This window comes from Bubalus kerabau, chromosome 11 (genome assembly GCF_029407905.1).
Source record: "Bubalus kerabau isolate K-KA32 ecotype Philippines breed swamp buffalo chromosome 11, PCC_UOA_SB_1v2, whole genome shotgun sequence".
Classification (NCBI taxonomy): domain Eukaryota; kingdom Metazoa; phylum Chordata; class Mammalia; order Artiodactyla; family Bovidae; genus Bubalus; species Bubalus kerabau.
The window spans coordinates 108,961,201-108,988,125 of record NC_073634.1 but is presented as its reverse complement, the minus strand read 5'-3'; the positions used below and the strand labels follow the sequence as shown (position 1 = coordinate 108,988,125).

Sequence of the window (26,925 nt, the reverse complement as noted above, 5' to 3'; positions counted from 1 at the left end):
CTGCTGCTTTGTCCCGTGAAGCCCGCAGGCCCCCGCCCCCGCCCCACCCCGAGAAAATGCCAAGACAGGACCTGTGACTCGCCCGAGTCCAGAGAAGCAGCATGTGACTGGAGGACTTGGGCCGGTGGCCCTGCCCCACCCACGCGTCTCCTTGAGGTTCCGGGAGAGCCCTTGGGGGGCGGGAGAGGGGGGCAGGTGACTACCTCCCCTTCCTCAGGGGTGCCGTCCTCCCCCTGCCCCCCACCACATCTCCTGGACCCTGGGCTCAGGGGCCCCTCAACCGTCCACCGTGGGGATGGGGCCGTGCTAGGTGGGGACTGCTGTGTGCGCCCTGGGATCACTTGCTGAGTGGAGACAGAGGGGGGTGAGCAGCAGGGCGCACTGACTCCCATGTTGTGTCGCTGCTGTGAGTTCGGAGAGGGAGAGATTGTGGGGGATGGCGTGGTCCAGTTGCTCAGGCCTCCTGGGGTCACAGGATAGCGAACCACACAGGTGAAGACTGGGCGCGGTCTTTACAGCGCTGCTGGCCCGGAGCCAAGTGGAGCTCAGAGCTTCGGGACAGGTGGCTGGCAGTGCCCTGACTTTGGCTGTCTGCCCAGCCTCCGCCCTAGGCGCAGGACAAGCCGTGGGACAGGAACTGCCTGTGCTCAGGCCGGAGAGTTAATATTTGTGCGGGCGCCGCAGGGACGGACCGGCTCCGGTAACACCCGGACAGCGGACCTCCACGATTGTCCCCATGCGGAGTCCCTCCTTTCCCTCGTGGGGGCCGCCGCCGCCGCTGCAGCTGCTACTGCTGCTGTTGCCGTGGCCAGTCTGGACCCAGGCGCCCGCCGCAGCCTCCTCCTGGGGAACCCCGGGCGCCCTAGACTGCCCCGAGGCGTGCGTGTGCGCGCCGGGGGGCCAGGCCAACTGCTCGGAGCGCGCGCTGCCCGCCGTGCCGGGGGGCTTGAACCGGCGCGTCCGCGTGCTGCTGCTGAACCACAACCGCGTGCACGCGCTGCCTCCCGGCGCCTTCGTGGATGCCGGCGCGCTGCTCCGCCTGGACCTGCGCGAGAACGGACTGCGCTGGGTGCACGCGCGGGCCTTCTGGGGCCTGGGCGCGCTGGAGCAGCTAGACCTCAGCGCCAACCAGCTAGAGGCGCTGCTGCCCGGCACTTTCGCGCCACTGCGCGCTCTGCGCGCCCTCTCGCTGGCTGAGAACCGGCTGGCGCGCCTAGAGCCCGCGGTGCTGGGCGCGCTCCCGCTGCTGCGCGCGCTCAGCCTGCAGGACAACGACCTGCCTGCGCTCGCGTCCGGGCTCCTGGCTGGCCTGCCGGCTCTCAACACGCTGCGCCTGCGCGGCAACCCCTGGACCTGTGGCTGCGCGCTGCGCCCACTCTGCGCCTGGCTTCGCGGGCACCCGCGGCACGCGCCAGGTGAGCCCTCGCGGGCGCGGGCGGGACGGGCGGGCGGCTACCCCTGCGACCGTCTGACGCCGCGCCCGTGTCCCGCAGAGGCCGAAACGCTGCTTTGCGTGTCGCCGGGGCGCCTGACGCTCAGCCCCCTGACCGCCTTCCCGGACGCCGCCTTCAGCCACTGCGCGCGGCCCCTTGCCGCCCGGGATCTGGCCGTGGTCTATGGTCTCGGGCCCGTCTCCTTCCTTGCTAGCCTGGCCGCCTGTCTGGCCCTGGGCTCCGCGTTCACTGCCTGCGGCGCTCGCCACCGCCGCCGCCGCCGCCGCGCCGCCGCCCGCCGCCAGCAGAGGAGGCAGCCGGATCCTGGCCCCGGCACGGCCTCGCCTGCGGCCACCGCCGCCCAAGCTTGAGGGGCCGCGGCCGCCCTCGAACCTCCCCCGACCCGCTTGCCCCTTCCGCATTCCTGACAGGCGTCAACAAGCGACACAGCTCGAACTTTTCGTGACATTCCTTTTGGTATCACCACTGCACACACCGGGTGGGGCGGGGGTCGGCGCGCGCCGGGCCCTTGGGGTGCAGGGCACGGGCCGCACGGGGGAGGTGCGCCTGGACGCCGAAAGGCCGGGCCTGCACCTGGCGGGGCTGAGGATAGTCCCGAGCCAGCCGTCTGCGAAGCCCACCCTGGGTGGTGGGCGGAGGAGGCAAAGAGAAGGCTCAGCCCTCGCAGGGTCCAGAGGTGGGAGGCAGTGGGGAGCCCGAGAGCGCCCCAGGGAGGCGCTGCCAGCGGGTGGGGTTCAGGGTCTGCAGTCCAGGAAGGGCAGGGCCAGCTCAGAGGATGGGGTGAAGCAGAGAAGGGGTACAGGCAGGAAGGGGGAGGTGAGGCGGGGGCCGTGCGGCGCAGGGGCACGGGAGGGGTGGCCCAGCCAGCCGGGGCCAAGGCCCACCGTAGCTCTGGGAGTGGCCAGGAAGGATGGGGCTCCAGTCTCTGCGCCAAGCCCCTCTGCCGGGCTGTCAGATGCTCTGCCTGCCGCTCAGAGACCCCAGGGCCCTGCCTCTGCCGGACCGCCCTGCGGCCCTGCCCAGCCAGCTCAGCTCTGGCCCGTCCTCAGCGGCTCTCGTCCGAGCCTCAGTCCAGCAGGGGCTGCCCACCGGCAGCAGGGCGGACGGACGGACGGGAGGCCCGGGGTGGGCAGTCTCTGGCAGGTGGGCTTCCCTCAGGCCTTCCCGTGCAGCAGGACCCCTCAGTGTCCTTGGCCGGGCTAACGGGGCGGGTGGGCGCCTCCGGGCGCCTCACACCACGGTGCTGACCGAGGGATCTGAGAGGTTGAGCGGGCCCGTGATATCAGTGGGATGGTACTGCTGCAAAATAGAAATACAGACAAGGCGCCCGTTAGCCCGGCCGTCAGGGGCACGCGCGGGGCCGGGACGGGTGGACCGGCCAGCCGGCCGACCGGCGGGCAGGCGGGCGCGGCCTGGGGGAGGCTGGGGGGCGCTCCTCCCCCTGACCCCGTCGTGCTCCGGGACTCTGCGTGGGCCGGGCCGCTGTCCCGTCCGTCTGTCTGTCTGTCTGCGGGGGAGGGGGGCAGAGGAGGGCGGGCAGGGCGTCTCAGCTCTCCCTATGACGGGCACACATCTGCAGCTGGCCCTCCTCCCTCTCAATAGCGCGTCGCGGCAGCACTGTGTCTTTTTGGTTTTGCAAAGCGCCGCGTCCACCCCCGGTGCTCTATAAATAAGAACCAACAATCAATACCCGCTGGCCCCGCCGGCCGCCAGGGACCCCAGCCCTGAGCGCCCAGTGCCGCCCTGGCCCAGACCAGCCACGGGACAGGGGCAGCGCATCTCAGCAGCCGGACTGACCCCACCCCTCCCGACAGAGCCCCCCACCCAGGCCTCCCTCCGAGCAGGTGCCCAGCCTGAAACGGTGGGGGGCTGGGCTGCCCTCCCCCGCCCAGCCCCCAGCTGGCAGTGTCCCCAGTCACCCCTGCAGGGCTGGCCAACCCCAGATGCCACGTGGCACCAGAGCTGGCCTGGAGGGTGGTCCCCGGGGAGGCTCGGGCAAGGAGTCTGCTGGGAGCGTGTCCCGGGACAGGCACCCTGAGGGTCTCTGAGCTGCACCCAGGCCAGCTAAGGGCTTGTGAGTGGGCTCCGGGCTGGGACGGGAGTGGGATTCTGCTGCCCTCGGAAAGTGGCCCCCTGCCTGCGTGACTCTCCTGACCCTCCTTTCGCCTGCCTGTCCCCAGAGGTCTGTCTGCTGGGCGCCTCCTCCCCGGCTGCCCCACCGCTGCTCCTCTCTGGCCCTCCCAGCCCCCGGTGGGGCCCCTGGCTCAGGCCCCACCCAGTTCCCAGGCTGCACGGCTCCAGGCCTGTGCTCTCAGCCCCTCGGGCCACCCCTGTCCACCCACTCTGCCTGTGCTGAGCCCTAGGAGTGGAGTAGCCAGGCCTCACGGGCCCCTTTGGGGCAGGTGGCGGCCTCACCCCGGACTTGGATGGCTCTGGGCCTCACCCTGTCTGTCCTGTGTCTGCCCCTCTTCCCTTGCGCTGTGGGCAGGGGCTACAAATCCTGCTTCCACCTGGATCGTAAGACTGTGGGGTGATACTGCCCGTGAACTGGGGGCTCCTTGTGGACGGGAGGACGAGCCGCCCCTGAACCGTGGGGAGGCTGCTGGGCTGAGGGCTGTGCTGGCTGGGCGGGCCCTCCTCGCTGGGGACGCTCCCAGCAGGGCTAGGCCAGTCTTGGAGGCCTGGGGTTCCAGCACACACACCCAGGACAGTGACAGGCTGCCCAGGCAGGAGGACAGGGAACCCTTGGCTCAGGCTCTGAAGGGGCTGGGGGTCAGGCGCTGAAGCACCGCTCCCCTCCGTGGGGGTCTCCCCTCCCTGAGCCTCAGTGCCCAAGGCTTGCCAGCCACAGCTTTCGGGGCCCCCCCGCCCCGTTCTCAGACCCCCGGGTGCTGCCAGCACGCCTCCCGCAGGGCCCCTGCTCGGCCTGGGGTGGGAGCCGCCACCTCTGGTCCCACCCGTTCCCCATCTGACGGCCCCTGTGGCCAGGGGCCTGTGCCAACTCCAGGCCCCAGCCGTCCACCCAGATGGAGCCGGGCCCGGGCCCCCAGCCCCGGCCCACACAGAGACCACATGGAGGGGATGCAACAGGCATGGCTCTGGTGAGACACGAGAGACAGGTGTCTGGGTGGCGGGGCTGGCGGCCAGACAGATGGACGGATGGGACATCACAGGCACCCCTCCACGGACGTCGCAGGGAGGGAGCGAGGGCAGTGGGCCTCTCCCTGGGAGAAGCTGGAGGAACGCACGCAACAGAGAGGTGGTGTGGCCTCCTGACGGCTGAGGAGCCCGGGACGGGGTGGCCCTGGGCGCCCGGGGCTGCAGGCACAGCCCCGAGTGGGGAGGCTGACCGGCTGACCAACGACATGACACGGCTTTAAGATGGCGCGTGGCGTCATGGCACAGGGGGCAGACTAACGCAGAGACACACGGGGAAGACGACCCGGCGGGCGGGCCCGCGGCAGAGGGCCGAGAGAGGGGCCCAGAGTCAGAGAGGCCCTAGTGTGCCGGGCGGGCAGCGGTGAGCGCAGAAGGGCCACGCGGGCAGAGGCGGGTGGTGGGATGGCGAGGGCGGGCCTGATGCACGGGACACAGACACGGGGGCGAGGGGAGAGTCGGACACGTGGGACTGGGCGCTCTTCCCCTTACCGTGTCTTTGGAGGACCTACGTCTCTTGAAGCTGGAAGCCAGGGTGGAGGTGATAGCCCTAAATGTGGCTTTCTTTTTAGGGTCGGGTTCTGCTCTACCACTCTTTCTATCCTAAAATGAATATGTATAAGTGATTAGACGGCTGAGGGTGGCGGCCACACCTGCCCTCGCCTGCTCCTGGGGGCTGCTGCCCAGCCTGGCTGGCCGCTCGGGCCCTCGCTCCTGCCTGCCTCCCTGTGCTGGATGGACCAGCCGCCGGCCCCACGCTCGCAGGCGGCCTCTGCTGCTGCCGGGGTCTCCGGCCTGACCTTCCTTGTGCTGGGACTGGGTTTGGGGAGGCGGGGTGGGGTCCTCAGCTGGCTCTCTTCCAGGAAGGTCCGCCTGGTTCCCTGGTTCCAAGGTGCCCCTGGTGTACGGGTGCCCCAAGGAGGAGGAGCCCCCTGAACACTGGGTGAGTCACCCCCACAGGCCCCACCAGCCACTCTGACCCCAGAGGAAGCACACCGAGATTTAGGAAGGGGCTGAGGGGACCAAAGGCAGGTGGCGAGATGGATTGGAGTGACAGAGAGACAGTGGCAGCTCCTGGGACCCTGGCTTTGGGTCTGATGGCCAGAGTGGGCCCTGCGCCCGCCACTGGGAGCAGCAAGCCAGGTCCCAAGAGCAAGAGTGGGCAGATGAGAGGTGTGGGGACACTGGCAACCCCATTCCCCCGGCCCTCCCTCTCTGCAACACCAGCTTCCTCCCAGGACACAGGCTCTGGGGAGGCACCCAGAGAAAGAGAAGAGATGGGGCAGCCTGGGGCTGGACCATGGGGCACGACCCCGGCCCAGGTGGGCTGTGGGCAGCCCGTCCCCTGCTGCCGGCAAAGCCCCATGAGCACAGCCTGGGGTGCCCGGCGGGACCAGCTGACCAGCTCAGACTGCAGTTACATGGAGCACAGCAGGGTGGCAGGGAACCGGGTCCTTGGAGGGGCACGGGGCGGCGAGGGATGGTGGACTGCGCCTTGGACTCACATGCTACACCCAGCTGGGTCCCTGTCTTACCCTGCCTCAGTCTGCCTTCCTACGGAATGGGCCTCGGTGGGCGACTCTGGAGACAGAGGGGCCGGGTGGACGCTTGGAGCCCGGCTTCGCAGAGGCAGCCACCCACAGGCGGCGCCCAGCACTGCGGCCTTGGCTGTGGCTCCCAGCTCCAGTCCTTGCCCCTTGGGCTCCTGGGAGCCAGAGCCAGCGCTTCCGCCTGCGGGGATGGAGGAGGGCCGGGCCGGGCCGGGCCATGGGCACCAGGCCTCGGAGGGCGGCCTGCCCTACCTGCAGGTTCTTCCTCCACACGTTCACAGCCGCAAACGCCAGCTGCATCTGCTTCCGCCGGGCGTCCTTGTGCCGTTTATAGGCGATCTCGATGAAGATCAGAAAGATCCCGGCCACGATGCCCCCAGCCACCAGCATGAAGACCCCTGGGGGCGACACCCAGTGCCTCAGCTGTGGCTGCTCCGGATGCGGCCCCCTGGGGCACCCATCTAGGGTCATCAGGGGCCTTGACATGGGGGGGGAGGGGCCCACCTGCCATATTCTCGAAGGTCAGGGTAGCAGGGGCGTTGCTGCGTGAATCGCACTCCTGGTACCGAACCCACGTCTTGTCTAGGTCTTCCATGAAGCCGTTCTCGTGGGACCTGGATGGGCGGGGCGTGTGAGCCCCGGCGGGGCGGGGCGGGGCGGCGCGGGGTGTGCCTCGGGAGGGGCTCGCGGGGCGGGGCGGGGCGGAGAGGGGGAAGGTGAGGCCAGCTCACTTGAGGATGGACAGGGAGACGTTCTGTTTCCAGGGGCTGTCCTTGCGCATGCCGATGCCAAAGCCCGAGCGGAAGAAGAGCTCGCCCGTGGTCACCAGGTCGCACTTCTGCGAGGCCTCGAACTCCAGCACCGCCGAGTCCCAGATGAAGGCGTGCAGCTTGCTGCGGGCAAGGGCGGGGTCACGGCGGCCACGCTTCCAGGTGGCCCTGGCTCCCCGCGAGCCTTCCTCCTGCCAGCTAGGGACCCGCCGTCTGTCCCCCCTCCCCGTGGCTCCCACACGGCCGGGACACTGACTGTGGATGTGGACGCCCCCAGCTTGTCCTGCCCGCCCTTCACTCGCGCCCCGCCTGCCCCTCCCTTACTCGTCGCGCCCGACCCGGATGGCTCCGCCCCGCCCCTTCACAGGCCCCGCCCCGCCACCACAGGCCCCGCCCCCATTGGTCGCGCGCGGCCTGGCTGGCCCCGCCCCTCTCCCGCCCCGCCCCTTCACTTGTCGCGCACGGCCTGGATGGCCCCGCCCCGCCTCCACTGGCCCTGCCCCTCATTTGTCGGCGCGACTTGGGTGGCCCCGACCCGCCCTCGCTGGCCCCGCCCCCTCGCTGGCCCAGCCCCGCTCCTCACTTGTCGCGCACTGCCTGGATGGCCTCCGCTGCGCTCTCGTAGTTGTGCTTCTCCATATGCCGGTACATGGTGCTCAGCTCCACCTGCCGCCGGAAGTAGATGTCCACTGAGCTCTGCTTCACCGTCGCGTAGATGAACTTGTCCGAGGGATTCCTCAGCTGCGGGGTCAGACAGCCAGGCTCGTGGCTGCTCCCCGGCCCCACCCCACCCCACCCCACGGGGCGGAGGGCCTGAGCGCCTCCCTCCCCAGCCCCCAGACGGGCCCGGCCTCACTCGCGGGTCGTTGATTCCGGTAATGCGCTCTTCGGGCCGGTCCAGCACCAGGAAGGCTGCCAGGTTGGCGGTGTAGGAGGCCACAATGATCATGGCGAACCCCGCCCACACCATGCCCAGGATGCGCGCCGAGAAGCTTCTGGGGGCGCCTGCGGGCAGAGGACCGTCAGCTCGGGGCGGGCGGCGGGGCAGGATGGGGCCCTGGCCTGGCGTCGCCTCACCTTCCCCGATGCCTGAATTGAGCAGGACGCCCCAGGAGAACCACATAGCCGAAGACAGGGTCAGCGCATCCTCCTCCTCCTCCTCGCTGTTCACTTTGAACCGGCCGAAGGGGCTGCGGGGGCGCAAAGGGCGGGCGGGAGAGGGCGGAAGGGGCAGCCTGCCCCGGCCCGCGCCCGCTCCGCCCGCCCGCAGGTAGAGGAGTCCGGTCCCCGGGCCGCACTCACCTGAAGCGGTCCAGCAGGTACAGCATCACGGCCACCACGTGCACGGACAGCCCCACCAGCAGCCACAGCGTGCTCTGGAAGGGCTGCATGAAGGAGTCCAGCGTGCTCCGGGGGATCTCCTGCGGGGCCACAGGCCGTCAGCGCCGCCCCGGCCCTCCCGGGACGCCCCCCGCCCCGCCGGGCCTCCACGCACCTTCTTGACCAGAATGGTCAGGCCCTGGTACTTAAAGGGCTTCGAGAACTCGATGTACTGCGCGCGCTCGTTGTTGATGGTCAGCGGGGCCACGATCATGTCCGCCTGCCCGCTGAGCAGCTCGCCCATCATCCCGTTCCACTCCTTCTTATTGCTGTTGTTCACCTGTGGGGCGACCCCGCCGGTGGGGACGCGGACACCGCGGGCCCCACTCCCCAGACAGGCTCCCGCCCCGACCCATCTCAGGGGTCACCCACTCCAGACTCCTCCCAGGCTCAGGCCCCGCCCACAGAAGACCCTCGGGGGAGCAGGACCCGGTCCTGCGCCGGCCCCTAGGAACCACTCCTACCCGCTCCTGAGTGCCGAACTTGCCGTCGGCCACCAGGTGAACCTCGTACGTGAAGTTCATGGTCCGCGCCAGCTTGATGAGCAGATCGACGCAGAAGCCGTAGCAGCACTGAGGCACCGTGTGGCGCGCTGGCGAGTGGGGGCAGGACGCGGTCAGCAGGGGCTCGCCGGCGCGCGGTCCCCGCCCCCCCGAAGCCAGTGCCCCCGCCCCGCACTCACGGCTGCCTGGCGACGTGTCATTGGGCCCGGTGCAGATCACCTTCTTGACCGGGTCCCCGTTGACGGTGAACTCCTCCTTGCACGTGCCGTCGCTCAGCGTAGGCTTGACATACACGAAGGGCTCCTGGTGGATCGTCACGATCTGGGGACGCGGGGACACACGGCCTGGACCACCAGCCCTGGGCTGTCCTGGGCGCTGCCCTCTTCTCAGCACACAGACTTCCCTGGAGCCCCCTCCCCAGATCCCTGACATTTCCCGCACTACCCCCTACGGCCCCCTCTGGCAGCGATCAGCCTGCTGCTCCCAGGAGGGGCGCCAGAACCTAAGGCTTCCTCCAGTGCGCAGAGGGCGCCTGGCCTCCTGGAACACTGTGCCTTCTCTCGGCCACTTTTCTTTCAGGTCCTGGCCTACGGAACAGTCCCTTGGTCAGTGGAGCCTGCCAGACGTCCAGTCTGCCCTGAGCCCCTTCTCTGACTTCTTGAGGCTGAGGACCTCCCTGTACCAGCCCAAAGCCTACCCCCTGCCCCCACCCCCTGCCATGAAGACAGGGGCATGTCCACTCAGAGCCTGCCCAGGACTAGGGACATGCAAGGACTGCCCTTGTTCGCTCTTCCAGCTTCTCCTGGCCTCAGCCTCCACCCGCAGGGGGTCGTTGTCTGATCATCTATCCTGCCTCCCTGCCTCTCCCCCAGTGAGGCTGCCCTCTCTGCTGTGGCCTCTTCAAACCAGGGGCTCCTTGGGGCTCACAGTGGGCACTCTCTCCTCTCTGTCCTTCAGAGCTCTGGAGGCTGGGAGTAGGCAGGATAGACATAGGCAGCGGAGCTGAACCAATCACTGCACGGGATGAGGGGTCCCAGGGGACACAGTGCTGGGGTTGAGTCTAGGAGGTGAATGAGGTTGGTGAGAGAGGCCCCTTCTCCTGCAGGGTGACCAGCTCCCCCAAGGGCAGGGGATTGGGAGCCCCTGAAGGGGCTTATTTGCTTTAAAACTTTCATCACCATTTCTATTATACAAGTAATATGCTCATGCTTTTAAAAAATCAGTGAGACAGAGGAGGGATAAACCGGGAGATTGGAATTGACATATACATACACTACTACACATAAAATAGATAACTGATAAGATCTACTGCATAGCACAGGGAACTGCGCTCAGTGACCCATATGGGGATAGAACCTAAAAAGAGTGGGTATATGTGTGTGTATAACTGAGTAACTTTGCTGTACAGAAGAAACAAACACTGTAAATCAACTATCCTTCAATGAGAACTAATTTGAAAATAAACAATTTTGTGTCAAAAAAATAAGGACCACACACAAAAAATTCTAAAAGGCCTTCTGGCTCTCAAAGCCTATAGGGGACCATCTTGGCCATCTGTTTTGTCTGTTTTACACTCAGACTTTTCAACACAAAGCGTCTTTCCTGAGCATTGGCTTGGGGAAACTCCCTTCTGCCCATAGAGAGGGTTGGTGCCCTGTGGGCAAGTGCAGACAAAGAGGTCCAGGTGAGAGGCCATGGGGGTGGGGTAGCTCAGAAAGCAGAGGAGGTCAAGAGAGGACCTGGGGACACCACAAGAAGGACGGTGTGAGGCTCTTTGCCTTTGGTGAGCTCAGGTACCAGCCTGATGCTGGTGTGGGTCAGTGTGGGAGGGACTCTTGGGAGGCATCCTGGGATGAGCCTGAAGGAGTGTAGCAGAGTCAGGATGAGGAAGAGAAGCTGTGAGAGATGAGGTCCCAAGGGAGGGGCTCCCAGAGGCCCACTGAGTCACAGAGGGGCTGGCCAGCGCGGGGAGACCCGGCTCAGAAGGACAGTCTGAGCCAGTTCCAGCAGGAGGCCAGGAAGGCCAAGGGTGGGCGGTGGGCTGGGACCACCTGGAGGAGTGCCGAAGAGTGTGGAGGCATCATCTCCAGGACTGGGGCTCAGCACTCAGAGTACTGAAGTCCACAGAAAGACCAACTGTCTGTCCCTCGTCCCCAGGGGAGCCCGGGTCCACATGGCTGTCCCAGGCTTAAGCGGGATGGGGTCAGGAGGGGCCGGGGAGCTGGGCTTCCTCTCCTGCACCCACTCCCTCTCCCTGCCCCTCTGCCGCGCCAGGTGTGTGCAGTGGCCGTGGGTGCTGGGCTGGTCCCAGGGCCTTTAGTCACTTTCAGGGCCCTCACTGTCCCCTCTGCACCCGCAGCACAGGATGGAGGCTACGGCGTACAGAGACTGGGGCAGGGAGGCGGGGCCCCCACCTTCAACCTGGTGGACATCTGATAGCCGCGAGGTTTCTCGGTCTCTCCACCCGGCCAGATGATCTTCCTGTCATTGGGAATGACCTGGGGGTGGGAGTATGAGATGGAGGTGGCCACGCAGGGGTCTCGGCCCCAGGACCCTAAGGCCCCAGCCCCCACCCCCTCATGACCCCCACCTACATGAGTGCCATTGTAGATGCCCACTTGTACCAGCTTGCGGTTCTGCAGGTTCATGATGCTGTAGTTGGCAAACTTCCGGTCCCCATCCTCGTTGAATTCCACACGGCCGGTCACCCCGTCTGCATACTTGGAAGACATCAGAACCCTGGAGAGGGCAGTGTGGTTGGAACGATCAGGGATGCAGTTCCCGCTCCCACTGTGAGCTGCCTGGATGGCGAGCCCGTCCGCCGGTGCCAGATGGACAGCACAGCCACGTCAGCCAAGCAGCTCCTTGGCTCTAGACCCTGTTTTGAGGGTTTCCTGTGGGCTGGGACGTTTGATTCTCACAGCTTTACAGATGAGGTGGCAGAAGCCCAGGGAGGACGCGGTGGCCCATTCACCAGTGAGTGGAGGAGGATGGGTTGAGGTCTCGTCTTCCTGCATGTGCACACGTGAGTGTGTGTGTGTGTGGTGTGTCCACTGGGCCATATATGTGTGCACACACAAGATCTTTGTATGGGGTGCAGCCCCGTGCATGTACGTGTGGCACAGGTGTGATGTTCCACGAGCCTCTCCGAATCTGCATATACACGCATGCGCCTATGTGCACATATGCTGCATGTCTGCAGTTGTGTGTGCTCCTGCTGTGGGCACCACGGACCAGGACTCTTCACCTGCTACTTGGGGGTGGGTGTTGGTGATGGAGGGCCTCCCCACACTAGTGGCACGGTGTCCAGGGTTCTCTGTGTTAACTCCTGCCCTGCTGCGGCCACCCACTGTGTCTCTTGCCAACCCTGGCTCTCGGCAGATTTGGATGTGCTTAGTCACTCAGTTTGTCCAACTCTTTAAGACACCATGGACTGTAGCCCTCCAGACTCCTCTGTCCATGGGGATTCTCCAGACAAGAATACTGGAGTGAGTTGCCATGCCCTCCTGCAGGGGATCTTCCCAACCCAGGGATCGAACCCAGGTCTCCTGTATTGCAGACGAAGCAGGCTTGGGTGCCATCCCCAAAATCCTTGTCTGACCTCCTGGGCCTGAGGAAGCTCCCAGTGCCCGCCTGAGGCAGGATCCTCTTCCCCAGGGCTATTAGTCATCCCGGTGGCTGGGGTGGCGTCTCAGGTCGGCTGCAGTGTTTAAAGGTGGGGACAGGGGCAATGGAGGCAGCCATGCTTCTGTGACATTCGAGGCGACGGTGTCAGTGTTGGAAATGGACCAGATGGTTATCACAGCGGGGATGGAGGTGAGGATGGAGACAAGGTGGGGACAGAGAGGAGCGGGGAAGGAGGCTGTGTTTGTAGGCGCAGCACGCTGGGCTGGAGCGACTCTTCCGGGTTCCGGAACGGTGGCCCGCCCACCCTAGACGGGCGGCCCCGCCCACCTCAGAGCGACCCCGCCCACCCTGGAAGAGTGGCCCCGTCCACCTCTTGAAGAGCGGCCCCGCCCACCTTGGAACGGCGGTCCCACCCCCTCAGAGAACGGCCCCGCCCACCCTGAGGGGCGGCCCTGCCCACCTCTTGAAGAGAGGGACCACGTCCGCATTAAATCAGCTCGCGCACCTTGGAAGAGTGGCCCCGCCCACTCTGGAGGGCGGCCCCGCCCATCTCCGAGGGCGGCCCCACCCAGTGGCCCCGCCCACCTTTTGGAGAGTGGCCCCGCCTACCTCTTGAAGAGCGGCCCGGTCTTCCAGATGTTGGTGTTGCCCACACAGCCCCGCGGCGGGTCGGTGATGTTCTCCTTCTCGAGCAGCTCGTGCACGGCCTGGGCCACCACGCCCACGGCGTCGCTGATGTGCGCCGACTCGTTCTTGCCGTTGATGAGCTGCAGCCCGATGATGCCTGGGGCGAGAGCTGGCTTAGAGCCCGAGGGGGATCCCTGCCCACCGGGACCCGTGAGCCCAGCACTCACCGTCCGGGGCGTAGCGCAGGGCGTTCCCCGAGATCTCGCGCTCCCCAACCAGCCACACGTACCCCGAGCCCGTCATGTTCAGCATCGCGGCTGCGCGGTACACGGTGGCAGCGTCGTCCTCGCTGTGGGGCAGAGCGGGGTGACGGCCAGGACTCCAGCTCTCCCCACCCGCAGCCGGCGGCGGCTGCTCGACTCCCAGGTCCCCCTCCACAGCGTGTCCTTCCCCTGCCTCTTCCCCGCCCCTGGTCTGCAGGGAGCTCTGGAGGCACTGCAGAGATGGGGGGCAGCCCCCACCCCGGCCCCTCCCTCAGCCGGCACTGCACCTGGGCCCGAAGACTAGCCCCGAAGTGGTGCGGTGGGGCCCAGGCCCCCAGAGCTTGCCAGAGGTCTCTTGCTGGCCCCCTGCTCTTGTGGACAGGGTTAGGGTGACACGGATGGTGGTGGCTCATTATTGATGGATAACTTGCTCACCTGTACCAGACAATATTCTGAATGCTTTCCACGCACCTTTGTATTTAATTCTCAGAACCTCCCTGTGAGGCAGGCAGAACATGATCCCTGGCAGGACAGGGACTGAGGAGCCAAGGCACACGGTGGGAAGCGGAGGGTCAGGTCTATGTCTGATAATCCACCCCTGAGCCCTTGCTCCTGCAGTTTCCTGGGCAAGCCACACCCCTCTGGTTCCATGCCTGAACTTGTGAACTGAAAGGCTGGGACCTTTCTGGATGCTGCTGGGACCAAGCGCCAGGGTGCTGCCCTGAGCCTTGCAGCAGAAGCCACTGGGGGGATGAGGGCACCTGCTCTCCCTTTTGGAGTCTGAACAAGCATCTCTGGGTGCCCAGCCCTGGGTGCTCTCCCTGCCAGCCAGGGCAGAGCCCCTGGCAGGACAGAGCACAGGCCTCACCTTGCAGGCACACGTTGCCCTGAGCTCTTGGTGTTTCCTCACAGCCGAGCCTCTGTGGACCCCGTCCCCTAGGGCTGGGCTCCGCCTGGTCAGGACAAGCACCCTGAGCCTGATGGCACTCCCACCTCCTCTTCCCTGCAGGGTGGAACTTGACCCCAGACATGATGGACACTTTGCTTCTCTAATGCATGGGCAGCGGGGGACAATGCAGTTCAGGAGATGGTCCGAGGGCAGGGTTATTTTTACAAGGCTGATGCAGAAAACCCAGTCAGCCCTAGGGACCCTAGGGGGTCAGCCCCAATTCTCTCAGGGAAAAATCCAAACCTTCAGTGTTTGCTTTAAACAAGAATGCAACCCAAAATAGAGGTGCTTCAGGCTGCATCCAGCCAAGACGGCCGGCAGCACCAGCATGTGCATGTCGGGGCGCGGCACCCCCAAAGCCTGGTGGAGAGGCCTGTCTGCTTGACACCATCCAAGTCTGTGAGGTTGGACTTGGTGGTGAGCACACACCTATGCTTGTGTCTGTGTAAATCGATACCTTCAGGAAAGCAGTTGCAGACAAAAGCCTGATCGACATCAAACTGTTTTATGGAAATAACTGATCCCAGTAAAGACAATTCCAGGAGGATTACTTTTAAAAAAAGTTTTGGAAACAAATTAGAAATTCTGACACGCTCAATAGAAAACTGGTCAAAAGTTAAGACTGGCTTAATGAGGTTTCTCTGCAAAATGCTCTCAACAGACTTCGTGAGAAGCAGACAGCGGGTGTCGGGTTGGGGACAGGGTGAGCCAGGGCTGCAGCGGCCCTGCCCAGGGGACTGCTAGCATCCCTGGGCTCCAGGGGCGGACTGTGCCGGGCCGGCTGGTGTCCTCCTGCCGTGGGACTCTGGCCTCTCTGCTCCAAGGTCCTGTGTGTGAGGGCACAGATTCCTTCCCACTTGAAATCCAGAGGCCGTGAGTGGATTCAAGAGGTGGGCATGTGGTTGGTGAACGCTGTGCCTCGGTGGGCAGTGTATGTGCACGCGCAGGGCCTGTGCACTGTGTGGCACACACGTCTATGTTTGTGAGCACATGTGTGCCAGTGTGGGCGTGTGCCAGTGTAGTGTGTCTGCTCATGTGTCTAGGTGAGCATGTGTTTGTGAGTGTGTGTGTGTGGTGTGTGGCAGTGTGCCTGTGTGTGTGTATGAATGTCTTGTGAGTCTTGTGAGTGCATGTGTGTGTGGTTTGTGGCGGTGTGCCTGTGTGTATATGACTGTCTTGTGACAGCGTGTGTGTGTGGTGTGTGGTGGTGTGCCTGTGTGTGTTCAAGTGTCTTGTGAGTGAGTGTGTGTGTGGTGTGTAGCGGTGTGCCTGTGTGTGTGTGTGTGAGTGTCCTGTGAGTGTGTGTGTGTGTGGTGTGTGGTGGTGTGCCTGTGTGTGTATATGAGTGTCTTGTGTGTGTGTGTGTGTGTCCTGTGAGTGTGTGTGTGTGGTGTGTGGTGGTGTGCCTGTGTGTGTGTACGAGTGTCTTGTGAGTGTGTGTGTGTGGTGTGTGGTGGTGTGCCTGTGTGTGTATATGAGTGTCTTGTGAGTGCGTGTGTGTGTGGTGTGTTGCAGTGTTCCTGTGTGTGTGTGAGTGTCTTGTGAGTGTGTGTGTGTGTGGTGTGTGGCGATGTGCCTGTGTGTGTATATGAGTGTCTTGTGAGTGCGTAAGTGTGTGTGTGTGGTGTGTGGTGGTGTGCCTGTGTGTGTGTGTGTGAGTGTCCTGTGAATGCGTGTGTGTGTGGTGTGTGGTGGTGTGCCTGTGTGTATATGAGTGTCTTGTGTGTGTGTGTGTGTGGTGTGGCAGTGTGCCTAAGTGTGTGTGTGTGTGGTGTGTGGTGGTGTGCCTGTGTGTATATGAGTGTCTTGTGTGTGTGTGTGTGTGGTGTGGCAGTGTGCCTGTGTGTGTGTGTGTGTGTGTGGTGTGTGCCTGTGTGCCTGTGTGTATATGAGTGTCTTGTGTGTGTGTGTGTGTGGTGTGGCAGTGTGCCTGAGTGTGTGTGTGTGTGGTGTGTGGTGGTGTGCCTGTGTGTATATGAGTGTCTTGTGTGTGTGAGTGTCCTGTGAGTGTGTGTGTGTGTGGTGTGTGGCGGTGTGCCTGTGTGTGTATATGAGTGTCTTGTGAGTGTGTAAGTGTGTGTGTGTGGTGTGTGGCGGTGTGCCTGTGTGTGTGTGTGTGAGTGTCCTGTGTGTGTGTGTGTGGTGTGTGGCGGTGTGCCTGTGTGTGTGTGTGAGTGTCCTGTGAGTGTGTGTGTGTGTGTGGTGTGTGGCGGTGTGCCTGTGTGTGTGTGTGTGAGTGTCCTGTGAGTGTGTGTGTGTGTGGTGTGTGGTGGTGTGCCTGTGTGTGTGTACGAGTGTCCTGTGAGTGTGTGTGTGTGTGGTGTGTGGCGGTGTGCCTGTGTGTGTGTGTGAGTGTCCTGTGAGTGTGTGTGTGTGTGGTGTGTGGTGGTGTGCCTGTGTGTGTGTGTGTGAGTGTCCTGTGAGTGTGTGTGTGTGTGGTGTGTGGCGGTGTGCCTGTGTGTGTGTGAATGTCCTGTGTATATGGCATATACATGTGTACACGAGGGCAGAGAAGCGGGTCGTGTGCACATGCGTGTGCAGTGCATGTGTAGACAGCATGTGGGTGATGTGTGTTCAGTGGATGTGTGTGAGTGAGTGTGCTGTGTGTGCCTGTGTCGGGGATTAGTGCCTGCTCACTGCCTTCCAGCCCGAGGAGCAGGCTCCATCCCAGGGAGCGGGGCACCCCGGGCCTCACCCCCGCTGGCGCCTGCAAAGCTTCTGGGACGGGAGGACAGTGCCGGGCCCCCATGCCCCATGGGGCACGGTGCTGCTGCTTCCTATTTCTGGCGGCCTGGCCTTCCCCTGGCAGGACAGAGCCATTTGCACAAAGGTAGGCTTTTACTGGGGCTCAGCTCCAAGGTCGCGGTGGGGCCAGTCCCCTCCAGCAGCAGCCAGGGGTCAGGTCCCTAACAGGTTCCCTTCTCGTAACTGCCTAGTCCGGCCGCTCCAACCCTTCCACCCCAGGGCCCCGGCCTCTCCCTGCCGTGGGCCGTCTCTGCGGGCCCCTCGTCCCCTCACTGGGACCCCTCCCTGGGACCCCTCCCTGACCAGCTCCTGGAACCCCGGTCAGCCACTACTGCCCGGACCACCTCTGCCTTCTTAAGGGCAGGGGCTATCCCTCTGCTGTCCTCAAGGCCCTGTGTGTGCGTGTGGGGGGCAGGGGGCGTTTGGGAGGCAAAGCCCTACATCAGCAGGGCGCGCCCTGGGCCTGGCCCCAAGGTGGCCGGGGTGGACGGCCCAGCCTGGCCTCACCTGGCGGAGAGTATGATGACCCGGGCCTCCAGCTCCCGCGCCTCCAGCAGCAGCGCCGTCACGTTCTTGGTCCCCGGGTCGAACTGCAGCACCTTCTCCGCCTGCAGTGCGAGCAGGAGCGTTAGCGGGGGGCCGGGGCGGGGGACACAGCGCCTCAGGGGCGAAAGTCGAGCTGCAGCCGCTAGGAACCCCGAGGCCGCGCCCTAGGGCCGCCGCGGCCTGCCTGCCGCCTGCGCTGCCAGCTGCCTGCCCTGCTGCCGGCCTTCCTGCGTCCTCCGCTCGCGCTCCTGCTCGCTCTCTGCGCTCCGTGCTCTCCTCTCACTCCTGGCCTCACTTTTGCACTGAGCATGCAAGTTGAAGTGGACCGAGACTCAGAAAGAGGCGTGCAGCGGACAGGAAACAGGAAAGTTTTGGAACGCAATCCAAAACGGCGGAGACCGGCCGCCTTTTCCAAAACCTCGGGAGGTCCTCCGGGGCCTGTCCGCCGGCCCTGTGGGAGCGGCCCGGACTGGACTGCAGGCGGGCGGGCGGGCTCCCTCCTGGGTTCCGCGAGGAAACCCGGGGGCCCGGAGATTCACATGCACTCCCCAGAGAGCCGCTCCTCCTGCGGGCCGCCTGCGGGCGGGGGCCCGGCGGCCAGCACTGGCCTCTCCTGCCTAGGCTGCCTGCTCTGGACCTGGCTCTCCTTCCTCTCTGCTCGGCCGCGGCATGGCGCGGCTGGGCCCACGGCAGCCCTGGTGGCCGAGGCGCCCGGCCGGGGCTCCCTAGTCGTGGGTGGCGTGCACGTCCATGCATATATACCTTGGGTCCGCGCTTGTGGTCATAGGACAGTTGGTCGAGGTTTTCATAGTTCCTTTTTTTACTCTGATGAATAATGTGCACAGAGAAAATATGCAGACACAGAAGAAGATTATAAACGGTTGAAAATGACGGCGCTAAAGCAATCACACCACCTCCTCGGCACGTCTGCAGACGGGCACGTACCTGGAGCTCGCAAACACCTAGGCCGGGGCGGAGCTGGGGCCGGGACGGGGCAGGGGTGCAGGGTGCGGGGGCCACCAAGGCTCCCTGCCTGCGTGGAGTTGCACTCGTGGAAATGGTCAAGTTCAGGAGAGAGGGAAGCCCTGCCTGCATCCAAACGAAACACACCCTCTGGGGATCCCTCCTGCCCCCAACCCTGCCATGCACCTGCCGTGGGGTCCCCACCGCACCCCCCCAGCCACGGGAGTCCTGAATGGGGTGGCGTCCCCTCCCCAAGCACCCCTTCTGCCCCTCTGGGAGGCCCAGGGTCCTGCCCTCGCTGACACGTGTGGCGGATGCCCTGCCGCCCCCGGGCACTGAGCAGTTATGACGGGAGTTCATGAGCACAGGCGCGTCTGCGGGCATCCATGCGCGCGTGTCGACCTAGTGAGCCTGCGGCGGGGGCGGGGTGAGGGTCAGCGCGTCTGAGCACATGTGTGCGTGCAGGCACCTGAGTGTGAATTCGGGGTGAGCCTGCTCATGGGCACACGCCACTTGTGAGCCTGCTGGACCTCCGGGGGGGTGGAGGGCCCCTGGGCCCTGAGTCTGGGACGGCGGGAGTGTGAGTGGATGGTCTTGGGAGCAACTGCACGCGCCTGAGAGAGGGAGCGTGTGTGTGTGAGCGTGCACTGGGCATGCGTGCAGCCACCCTGGGAGGGGACACGCCCGCCTAGTGCGGCCCTGGGAGCCAGCCCTCCCCCCCAGGTTCAGCCCGTCCCCTAAAGCAAGACCCCCAGGGCCCTCTGGTTCTGCCCTCTGCTTCCCCCCAGCCAGTGCCCGCTCTTCCCTTCAGGGCCTATGGCACCTTGGGGTGGCCTGGGTTGGCACTCAGCTTATTGAAGCCAACTCCGCCTCTGCATACAGTGCGTGCGCCCGCCACCCCTGGGTCTGGCCTCCCGGGGCCCTCCCCAGCCTGAGCCTCTCTGCCCGGCTTGGCCACCACCCAACCCGGGAGGGGCACAGCCCGGGTGCGGAGCGCCCGGGGCTGTGGGCTGGGTGGAGGCGGGACCCTGGGCTTCCTCTGGCAGTGGGGGTGGACAAGGAGGGGTGGGGGTCACCTGGACCCCCAGAAACACCACTCTGATCTTGCCACCGCCCTAGGGATGGGGGTCAGCTGGACAAGAACAGTCAATTAGAACCAGGCACCTAATTGGTCCCCAGGAGGGGTCCAGAGCCTGGGCGGGAAGGAGAGAAGGGGCCGAAGAGGGGCAGGGCCAAGACTGGGTGTGGGGCTGGCAGACTTCCCTGGATGAGGCTTCTGTGAGGTTGACGGGCAGCGGCTAGGCGGAGGGCAGCTGCGGCAGTGAGGCCAGCAAGAGGACACAGAGGGGTCACAGCAGAGGGGACGTGGCGCGTGGGGCCACTGCACTGAGGGGGAGCCCTAGGGGCGGTGTGGGGGCGAGCTGGCGCCCCGAGTGAGTTCAGAGCCTGGGGCCTGAGCGGGCTGGGGGAGGGGAGGGGGCGGGGCGGGGTGTTTGCGGAGCTCCAGGTGGTCCTGCCCTCGCCCCGCAGGGACTGACACGAAGGAGATTTCGACTAATGGCAAAAGCGAGTGAAATGAGCCGAGGACAGGCTGGGGCGGGCGCTCGCCAGACGGAGTGGTGCTGACCATGCACGATGGAAAGAGAAGGGTGTTCACACGGGCCACAGACACAGCGGCGGCTCGCCGGCTCCTGCTCCTGCGCGCGGCGCCCCGGCCCGGGCCTCACCTTGGACTCGCGCTCCTCCAGCAGCGTCTCCAGGCGTTTCTGCGCCGCCCGGCCCTCGTGGTCGTCGCTGACCAGGAGGATGACGTGGTTCCAGCTGTAGACGCGCATCATCTCGAACCAGACGCTGGACTGGTGGGAGTAGGGCGGCACGGTGCGCAGGAAGCTCAGGTGGATGCTCTGCGGGGCACAGCAGGGCTGAGGGCGCGGCCGGAGAACCCGCCAGGGCGCGCGCGTTTGAGACCCCGCCAGGGCGCGCGGGCCGCAGAGGTGAGGACGCGCTTTGGAGATCTCCGCCAGGGCGCACGTTGGAGACCCCGCCAGGGCGGGCGTTGGAGACCCCGCCAGGGCGCGCGCGTTTGAGACCCCGCCAGGGCTCTCGGGCCGTAGATGTGAGGGCGCGCTTTGGAGAACCCCGCCAGGGCGCGCGGGGCTCGGACCACCGCCAGGGCGCACGCGTTGGAGACCCCGCCAGGTCTCTGCTCCTGCTCGCGGCGTACAGACCCCGGACCCGGGGCCCCCGCTTCCCCGACTCCTCCCCGCCCACTGTGACTTCTCCGCACCCCACATCATCTCATCTGAGAAACAGGCTCGGCTTGCCCACCAGCCCCCTGACTGAGACTGGGCGGGGGGGTTTGTGGAATTTTTCCTGGGGTGACTCCCCCACCTCCTCGCAGACACTCCAGCTCAGCTACTCGGGCTCAGAAAGTTCTTGCTGACGCCCAGCATCTCAGAGACCCCCATGGGTCCTTCTTGAATTTGTATAACCGTCTTTCTGAGGAAACCTCCGTCTTGGGGCTGCTGTCTCTTGGCCTCACCGGGGTTGTTGCTCTAGCCCACACCCTGCCACGCCTGCTTCTCTGAGGGTGCCGCCTGCGGGCAGGGGATGAGCAGGCTCTACCCTCCTCAATGCGGAGCCTCTGCGTCTGTCCAGGGAGCAGGGCTCCTAGGGACCACCCTGAACCAGGGGTTCGTCTGCTCCCTCTTTGGGCCTTGGAATCTGGGCTCAAGAATGCCCCTTTGCCTCTGTCTGTCCTCCGGCAGGTGACACGGCTGCCAGGGCGTTGTGGCTGGGGTGTCGGACTGGCTCTGACCCAGGTTGTTCTGGCCCGCTTGCTGGGCACAGACTCTAGAAGGGTCAGGGTGGAGCTCTAAGGTCTGGCCGCTAGGTGTGCCCTTGTGCTGGGCCATGGTCTGGATCTGGGGTGGGAGCCCGTGGAGGCCCGCGTCCTGCCTGGGAGAGAGCTCCCGCCCTGGCCAATCTGGGCGCACGGCTGCTGTCCTCCCTGGCGGCACTTTTCGGGCCTGATGCCCAGAGAGGTGCTGGAAGGCACAGGAGGGAGCCCTCCACTCACGGCTGAGGGGTAAGTGCCTCTGAGCAGCTTGGGAGGCTCTGCTATGACTGGTTTTCAGAGCCTCAGGAAGAAGGGCTGCCCCGGCCTCCGCTGGCCTCCTCCCGTGGGGGTCATCCCAGAGGATCCCTCACTCTGCTCTCACTTTGCCATTGTCCCTGTTGTTCCTGACCTCCCTGGATACCCCGGGCCTGGCTGAGATGACCTCTGTGATTCAGCGGTGTTATCTAGAGCTTGGGGCTCTGGACAGGATGAATCTGGAGAAGATGGGGAGAGCTGGAAGGCTCCCAAGAGCCCAGCCCTCTGCCCCTCTGCTCAGACACTGAGCCAGAGTCCACAGTCTGTCTGCAGGTGGCCCACCCAGTGTTCTCGCCTGGAGGATCCCATGGACAGAGGAGCCAGGCAGACTGCAGCCCATGGGGTTGCAGAGTCGGACACAACTGAGCGACTGAGCACGCAGGAGGCCCCAGGCCTGTAGGGTAACGTGGAGCGGGCTGACTACCCCCCCAGCCTCTTGGTGGCATTTGCTCCCAGCTGACCGGTCCTCCCAGAGTTGGGGCAGACCCTGCGGGAGAGCTGTGTGAGCCAGCGCGCCTTCCCCACTGCTCTGGGGGCGAGTTTCCTGCCAGCCTGACTCGGGGACCTCTCGAATCTCCCAGCTGCTGCTCCACGATTACGCGGCTCAAGCCAGACCCCCAGCCCAAGGGCCACGAGGCAGCCCTGAGGCCCGCAATCCCCAGACCGGTCCCCGGCCGTGAGCTGCCTCCTCGGTTCACCCGGCACCAAGTTCAACCCTCTTCCAGCTGCGTCCTCTAGTGGAGGGCTGGTCCCTGGTGTCGCCGCCCCTCTAGGCATCTCCTCCTGGAGAACCCCCTTTTCCAAGGGCCCCTGCTCTGTGGTCCACGAAGCTGCCCCATCTTTCCCTCTTCTGACCCACGAGGGCCTCTGCCACTTCCCAGGGCTTGCTTTTGGCACCTGTCAGTGGGCTGTGTGCCTGAGTGTGTGCGGGCATGTGTCACTGTGAGTGTGCGTGTGAGTGTGGGCCTGGCACAGTGTGTGATGGGGCATGAGTGTGGGGGAGTGAACACAGTGGTTTTACGTGAGTGTGCAGACAAGCATGAATGAGTGGGTGATGGTGTGAGTACATGTGTGAACATCAGTGTATGCGTACGTAAGAGCAGGTGAATGTCCGTGTGACTGTGTGTGTGTAGGCGTGAGTGTACAGATATGTTCGCATCTGTGAGTTTGTGTGAGTGTGAGTGCTATGAGTGTGTACTGGTGTGCATGTGTGTGGGTGAGTTTGTGTGTCTCTGTGAGACTGTATTCTGGTGTGAGTTGTGAGTGTGCCTGAATATATCATCTGGAGCCCAGAGCCCGTGGCCTGAGCCCCTCTGCCTGTGCCCCGCACCCCCTCCCCGGGAAGCTGCTGGTGGCCCTGGGTCTGCCCACAGGGGCACAGCGGTCAGGCTTACCTTGTCTGAGTAGATGGACATGCGCGTGGTCAGCCCCAGGACGGGGATGCGGTAGAAGCCGGCCGTGTAGGAGACGGGGGTGGGTGTGAAGTGGTCGTTGGGGGTAGGTGGGTGGCTAACTAGGATGGCGTAGACCTGCGGGCACAGGGGACACAGTCAGCCCGAGCGCGGAGCGGGAGGCCCTGCCCCAGAGCCGCTGGCCAGCAGCAGCAGAGGCGGAGCTCGGCAGGCAGGGCTGTGTCTGGGGGGCACTTGTGCCTTGTCTGGAGGCAGAGAGAGAGCAAGACTCCAGGGACCTGGACTTCCCTGGTGGTGCAGTAGCTGGGACTTCACTCCCAGTGCAGGGGGCCTGGGTGCGACCCCTGGTCAGGGAAGCAGATCGCACATATCACAACTACAGATTCCAAGTGACACAGCTGAGACCCAGCACAGCCAGACGAAAAACAATTTAAAAACAAGACTGCAAGGTCTAAGAAGACACACAGGGAGAGGACAGACCGCTCCCCACGCTCCTGCTGTCCGGGGCCTCCCCTCCTGCCCCTCACACTGGGGGGCTGACCTGAGCTGCACGGGAGGACGAAGGCCAGTCTTAGTCCTGTCTGGGGCTGTACATGCCACCGCGCTGTGGTGGGTGTGGCAGGGAGACCCACACCCAGAGCTCCCACTGCCCCCCATCCTGGGTCAGAGGTGGACAGAGGCTAATGCTCCAGAGATGGAGGGTGTCTCCAGAAGGCCTGCATGGAGCATTACAGACCGAGAATTAGGAATTAGTGGGAGAAGCTGGACAAGGAGCCACCCAGAGGCCCAGGCCTTTTGCTGATGTCTTCCAGCAGCAGGCTGAGCCCCACTTGGTTTGAGCCGGATGCAGTGCTGACTTGGGCACCGACCACATCCTCAAGGAGGCTTGGACTTCCTGCCTGGACCAGTGGCTCAGCGCCCGAGGCAGGGAGATGGGGCAGAAGGCCTGGTAGTTCTGAGCTGCCCTCGGATTGGAAGGCCCTGTCTGTCCCATTGGTGCCTTCCCCTGCTGAGCCGCAGGGCTCCGCTGCTTCTGCAGATGGGGGGAGTGTGCTGGCGCCACGTGGCGGGGGTGGGGGCTGCCATGGCCGTGCCTGGCCCACAGCGCGCGACACTGAGCGAAGCTACTGCTGTCACCGTGGCTCCCGGCACTGGCTACTCCCCGGGGAACGGTGCCCACAGGCAGCAAAGCTGTACGTTGGAGGAGGGATCCCCATAAGGGCCCTACCCCATCTCCCTCCCTGACCCCATCTGCATCCAGAGGTGGCTGGTCAGTGTTAGCCTGAGCATGTGTGTGCATGAGTGTGACCATGCCGGTGCTCACGAGTGTGTGCTGGGTGTGTGTGTGTATACAGCATGCCCCAGCATGTCTACTTGTGTATGTGCATGTGTGTGCACGCTTGAGCGTGTCTGAGCACGTGTTTGCATATCTGGCACAGGAATGCATGTGCCCATGGAGATGCGTGGGGGTGGGCGTCTGTGTTACTGACTGTGCAGTGGATTACCCAATGCCAACATGCATGAGTGAGTGCTAGTTTAAGTCTACGCACCTCTGTGCACAAGCGTGGATGAATATGTGCGCACATGTGAGCACGAGTATCCGTGGGTGTGGCACACCTGTCAGGTGAGTGTGTGTGAGCAGCACTTGGACCGGGGTCGGGCCGCCTCTTACATAAAGGGCTGCATTGCAGTGATCGGGCTGCCTCATTGGGATGCAGCAGGCGCGGAGCCGGGGGCGGAGAGCTCTGCAGGCAAAATCCCCAGTTGTGTCCTCCCCCTCACAGTGCGGGCTGCCAGCCGCTGAGCCCTGGTGCCTCCCACACAGGTCGTCCCCATCCCCACCCCAGAGAGCACCCTGCTTCAACACGTGGGCCATTTCCCCTGTCAAGCAGTACTGTGGATGGGGGCAGGGGAGGGTGAAGGGATGGAGGTCTCCAAGAAGGAATAAAGATGGCCCCGGGCCCCATCTGGTTTAAAGCCCTGCGCCCTGCGTGCGGCTGGGCCAGCACCTCGTGGGCTGCCCGGGATGCCCGCCACCACCCTGACAACACAGTGACCAAACAAGCAGCCACACATCCACACACACCAGCTGGACGCCTGGTGAGGGCAAGCCCCGGTGGCAGGCGGTTGGTCTGGGGCCGACACAGAGCTGACGGCCCGGTGTTCAGCTGCTGGCAAGACCAGCCCTCTGGGTCCTTTCTCAAGGGGAGCGAGAGGGCGAGGGAAGGATGGAATGAAACGGGGACAGCGGCAGGGAAGGAAGGTGAAGCTGGGAGGATGGGGGGAGGGTGGGGGAGGGGCGGGGCAGGCACCTGGCTGGAGATGAGGTCTTCGCACACCGACAGGGCCATCTGGATGGCGTTGGGCTTGTGCGTGACGGAGGTGGCGTTCAGCTGGATCTTCCAGGAGCCATGCCGCTTGTTGGCCTGATTCACAGCCTCGCGGAACATCTGCTCGTGCTTCCGCGTGCTCAGCACCGCGCCGATGTTGACGATCTTGGGGTCGCAGGCGGCGCGGGCGAAGGAGCAGGAGAAAAGCAGGGCGAGGGTCAGCAGGCGCATGGTGCTCATGGGCTCCGGGCGGCGCCCTGACTCTGGGCAGCGAGAACACGGGGCCCTCGGTGCATCCCCAGCGGGAAGCCCCGGCCGTCCTGCGCGCGCCCGATCCCGTGGACGGAGGGCGCCGCGTCTTCCCTAGGAGCCTTAGTCCTGCGACACCCGAGAGAGGGACGCGTGCCGCGAGGCTTCGGCCAGCCGGGCGGCCCCCGGCGCGCGTGGGTCCGCGGTGCGCGGCCCGGGCGGCGGGCGCTGTCCGCGGTGCTGAAGCGGGTCTCGCTGCAGCTCCGGGTGCCCCGCGCCGCGAGGACACGGCGGCTTCAGCTCCTCCGCGGGCTTCGCTGGTCCCGGTTCCAACGCTGCGGCGGCTGCGGCGGCTGCGGCGACTGCGGAGCGGCGAGCGGGGCCAGCGTCGCCTGCCCCTCCTGCCGCCCCCGCTTCCCAGCGCGAAGCCGGAGCGGGGGCGCCTCCCGCGCCAGATTGTGCGCCTGCGTTCGTGCGAGCGTTTTTCAGAGCGCGCGCCAGAGGGGGACGCCTGTGCGCGCGCGTGTGTGCGCGCGTGTGGAGGGGTCGCTGAGACTGAGACCTGGGCTGTCTCGCACCTGTAGGGAGTCGAGCGTGAGGAGGTGAGAAGAGTTCGTGTCACCGCAGGCGGCCGCCTGTGTCCTTTAACAGGACCGAATGTGTTCGTGCCAGTTTGTGTGTGTGTGTGCGCACACGCGCGTGCACGAGTCCTCACCCACAGTCAGTGATATTTCGGGACCTGACTCCACCCGCTGGAAAGCAAGGCCTGCGAAGAGGCCCTGAGCCGCGCCCTTGGGGGAGGCAGAAGGCTCAAAAATGGGGGCGAGGCCCTGGCTGCCTGGCCATGTGACTCGGGCTCCCTCCTAGAGAGCTGAGAAGAATGGGGGGATGATAGTGATGGCCCCATGTTGAGCTGCGTCTTCCAGGAGCGTCTGAGGGTCTGAACCCCAACCAGCTGTGGAGAGGCCATGCCAGAGGGGGTCGGGTCTGCAGCAGTTGGGAGGAGGGCCAGGGGTGAGGAGGCCTTGCTGATGCAGACACCCTGTGCACACCCCGTCTCCACGCTTCTCCCCTCTCCTAGGGCACTCCCGGCCCCCAGAACCCTCTCCTGCCCCTTGACACACCGCCTTGTCCTTCCAGTCCTCAAGATCCCGAGTCTTTGTCCTAAGCCCCTCAACCCCCGCCTGTGCTTCCTTCTCCCTAACTCAAAGGATGACTGACGCTCCGCCCACTACCAGTGACATCAA

General features: G+C 64.8%; 2 protein-coding genes across 6 annotated transcripts; one reads left to right on the top strand and one right to left on the bottom strand.

The window, feature by feature from the left end:
* The first annotated feature begins 514 nt into the window (after positions 1-514).
* Positions 515-2,489, top strand: LRRC26 (leucine rich repeat containing 26). The gene is made up of 2 exons (XM_055541660.1): positions 515-1,415; positions 1,494-2,489. The coding sequence occupies exons 1-2, from the start codon at positions 737-739 to the stop codon at positions 1,802-1,804; spliced, it is 990 nt and encodes a 329-aa protein (XP_055397635.1). The 5' UTR covers positions 515-736; the 3' UTR covers positions 1,805-2,489.
* Positions 2,490-2,622: 133 nt separating this feature from the next.
* On the bottom strand, positions 2,623-25,684 carry GRIN1 (glutamate ionotropic receptor NMDA type subunit 1). Of its 5 annotated transcripts, XM_055541655.1 has the most exons (21): positions 25,412-25,669; positions 23,082-23,216; positions 20,261-20,437; positions 18,333-18,395; positions 17,532-17,632; positions 13,295-13,416; positions 13,050-13,224; positions 11,408-11,552; positions 11,228-11,311; positions 8,993-9,134; positions 8,775-8,902; positions 8,426-8,590; positions 8,233-8,351; positions 8,008-8,120; positions 7,787-7,935; positions 7,514-7,671; positions 6,892-7,053; positions 6,665-6,774; positions 6,413-6,558; positions 5,103-5,213; positions 2,685-2,753 (listed from the first exon to the last, which is right to left on the bottom strand). In XM_055541655.1, exons 1-21 carry the CDS (start codon positions 25,667-25,669, stop codon positions 2,685-2,687), a joined length of 2,832 nt encoding a protein of 943 aa, XP_055397630.1. The 5 variants fall into 5 exon arrangements, with proteins under 5 accessions (XP_055397631.1, XP_055397633.1, XP_055397630.1 ...); XM_055541656.1 differs by lacking the exon at positions 5,103-5,213 and having other exon boundaries at positions 2,623-2,753; XM_055541659.1 differs by lacking the exons at positions 2,685-2,753; positions 18,333-18,395 and adding an exon at positions 3,001-3,117 and having other exon boundaries at positions 25,412-25,684.
* Positions 25,685-26,925: the final 1,241 nt, after the last annotated feature.

Excerpts from the sequence above, each read along its gene's own strand:
- LRRC26 (XM_055541660.1), top strand. The coding sequence starts at position 737 with ATGCGGAGTCCCTCCTTTCCCTCGTGGGGGCCGCCGCCGCCGCTGCAG. Across the intron at positions 1,416-1,493 it reads GCACCCGCGGCACGCGCCAG|AGGCCGAAACGCTGCTTTGC; the intron begins GTGAGCCCTCGC and ends CGTGTCCCGCAG.
- GRIN1 (XM_055541655.1), bottom strand. The coding sequence starts at position 25,669 with ATGAGCACCATGCGCCTGCTGACCCTCGCCCTGCTTTTCTCCTGCTCC. Across the intron at positions 8,591-8,774 it reads AGTTCGGCACTCAGGAGCGG|GTGAACAACAGCAATAAGAA; the intron begins GTAGGAGTGGTT and ends GTCGCCCCACAG. Across the intron at positions 7,672-7,786 it reads CCGGAATCAACGACCCGCGA|CTGAGGAATCCCTCGGACAA; the intron begins GTGAGGCCGGGC and ends CTGACCCCGCAG.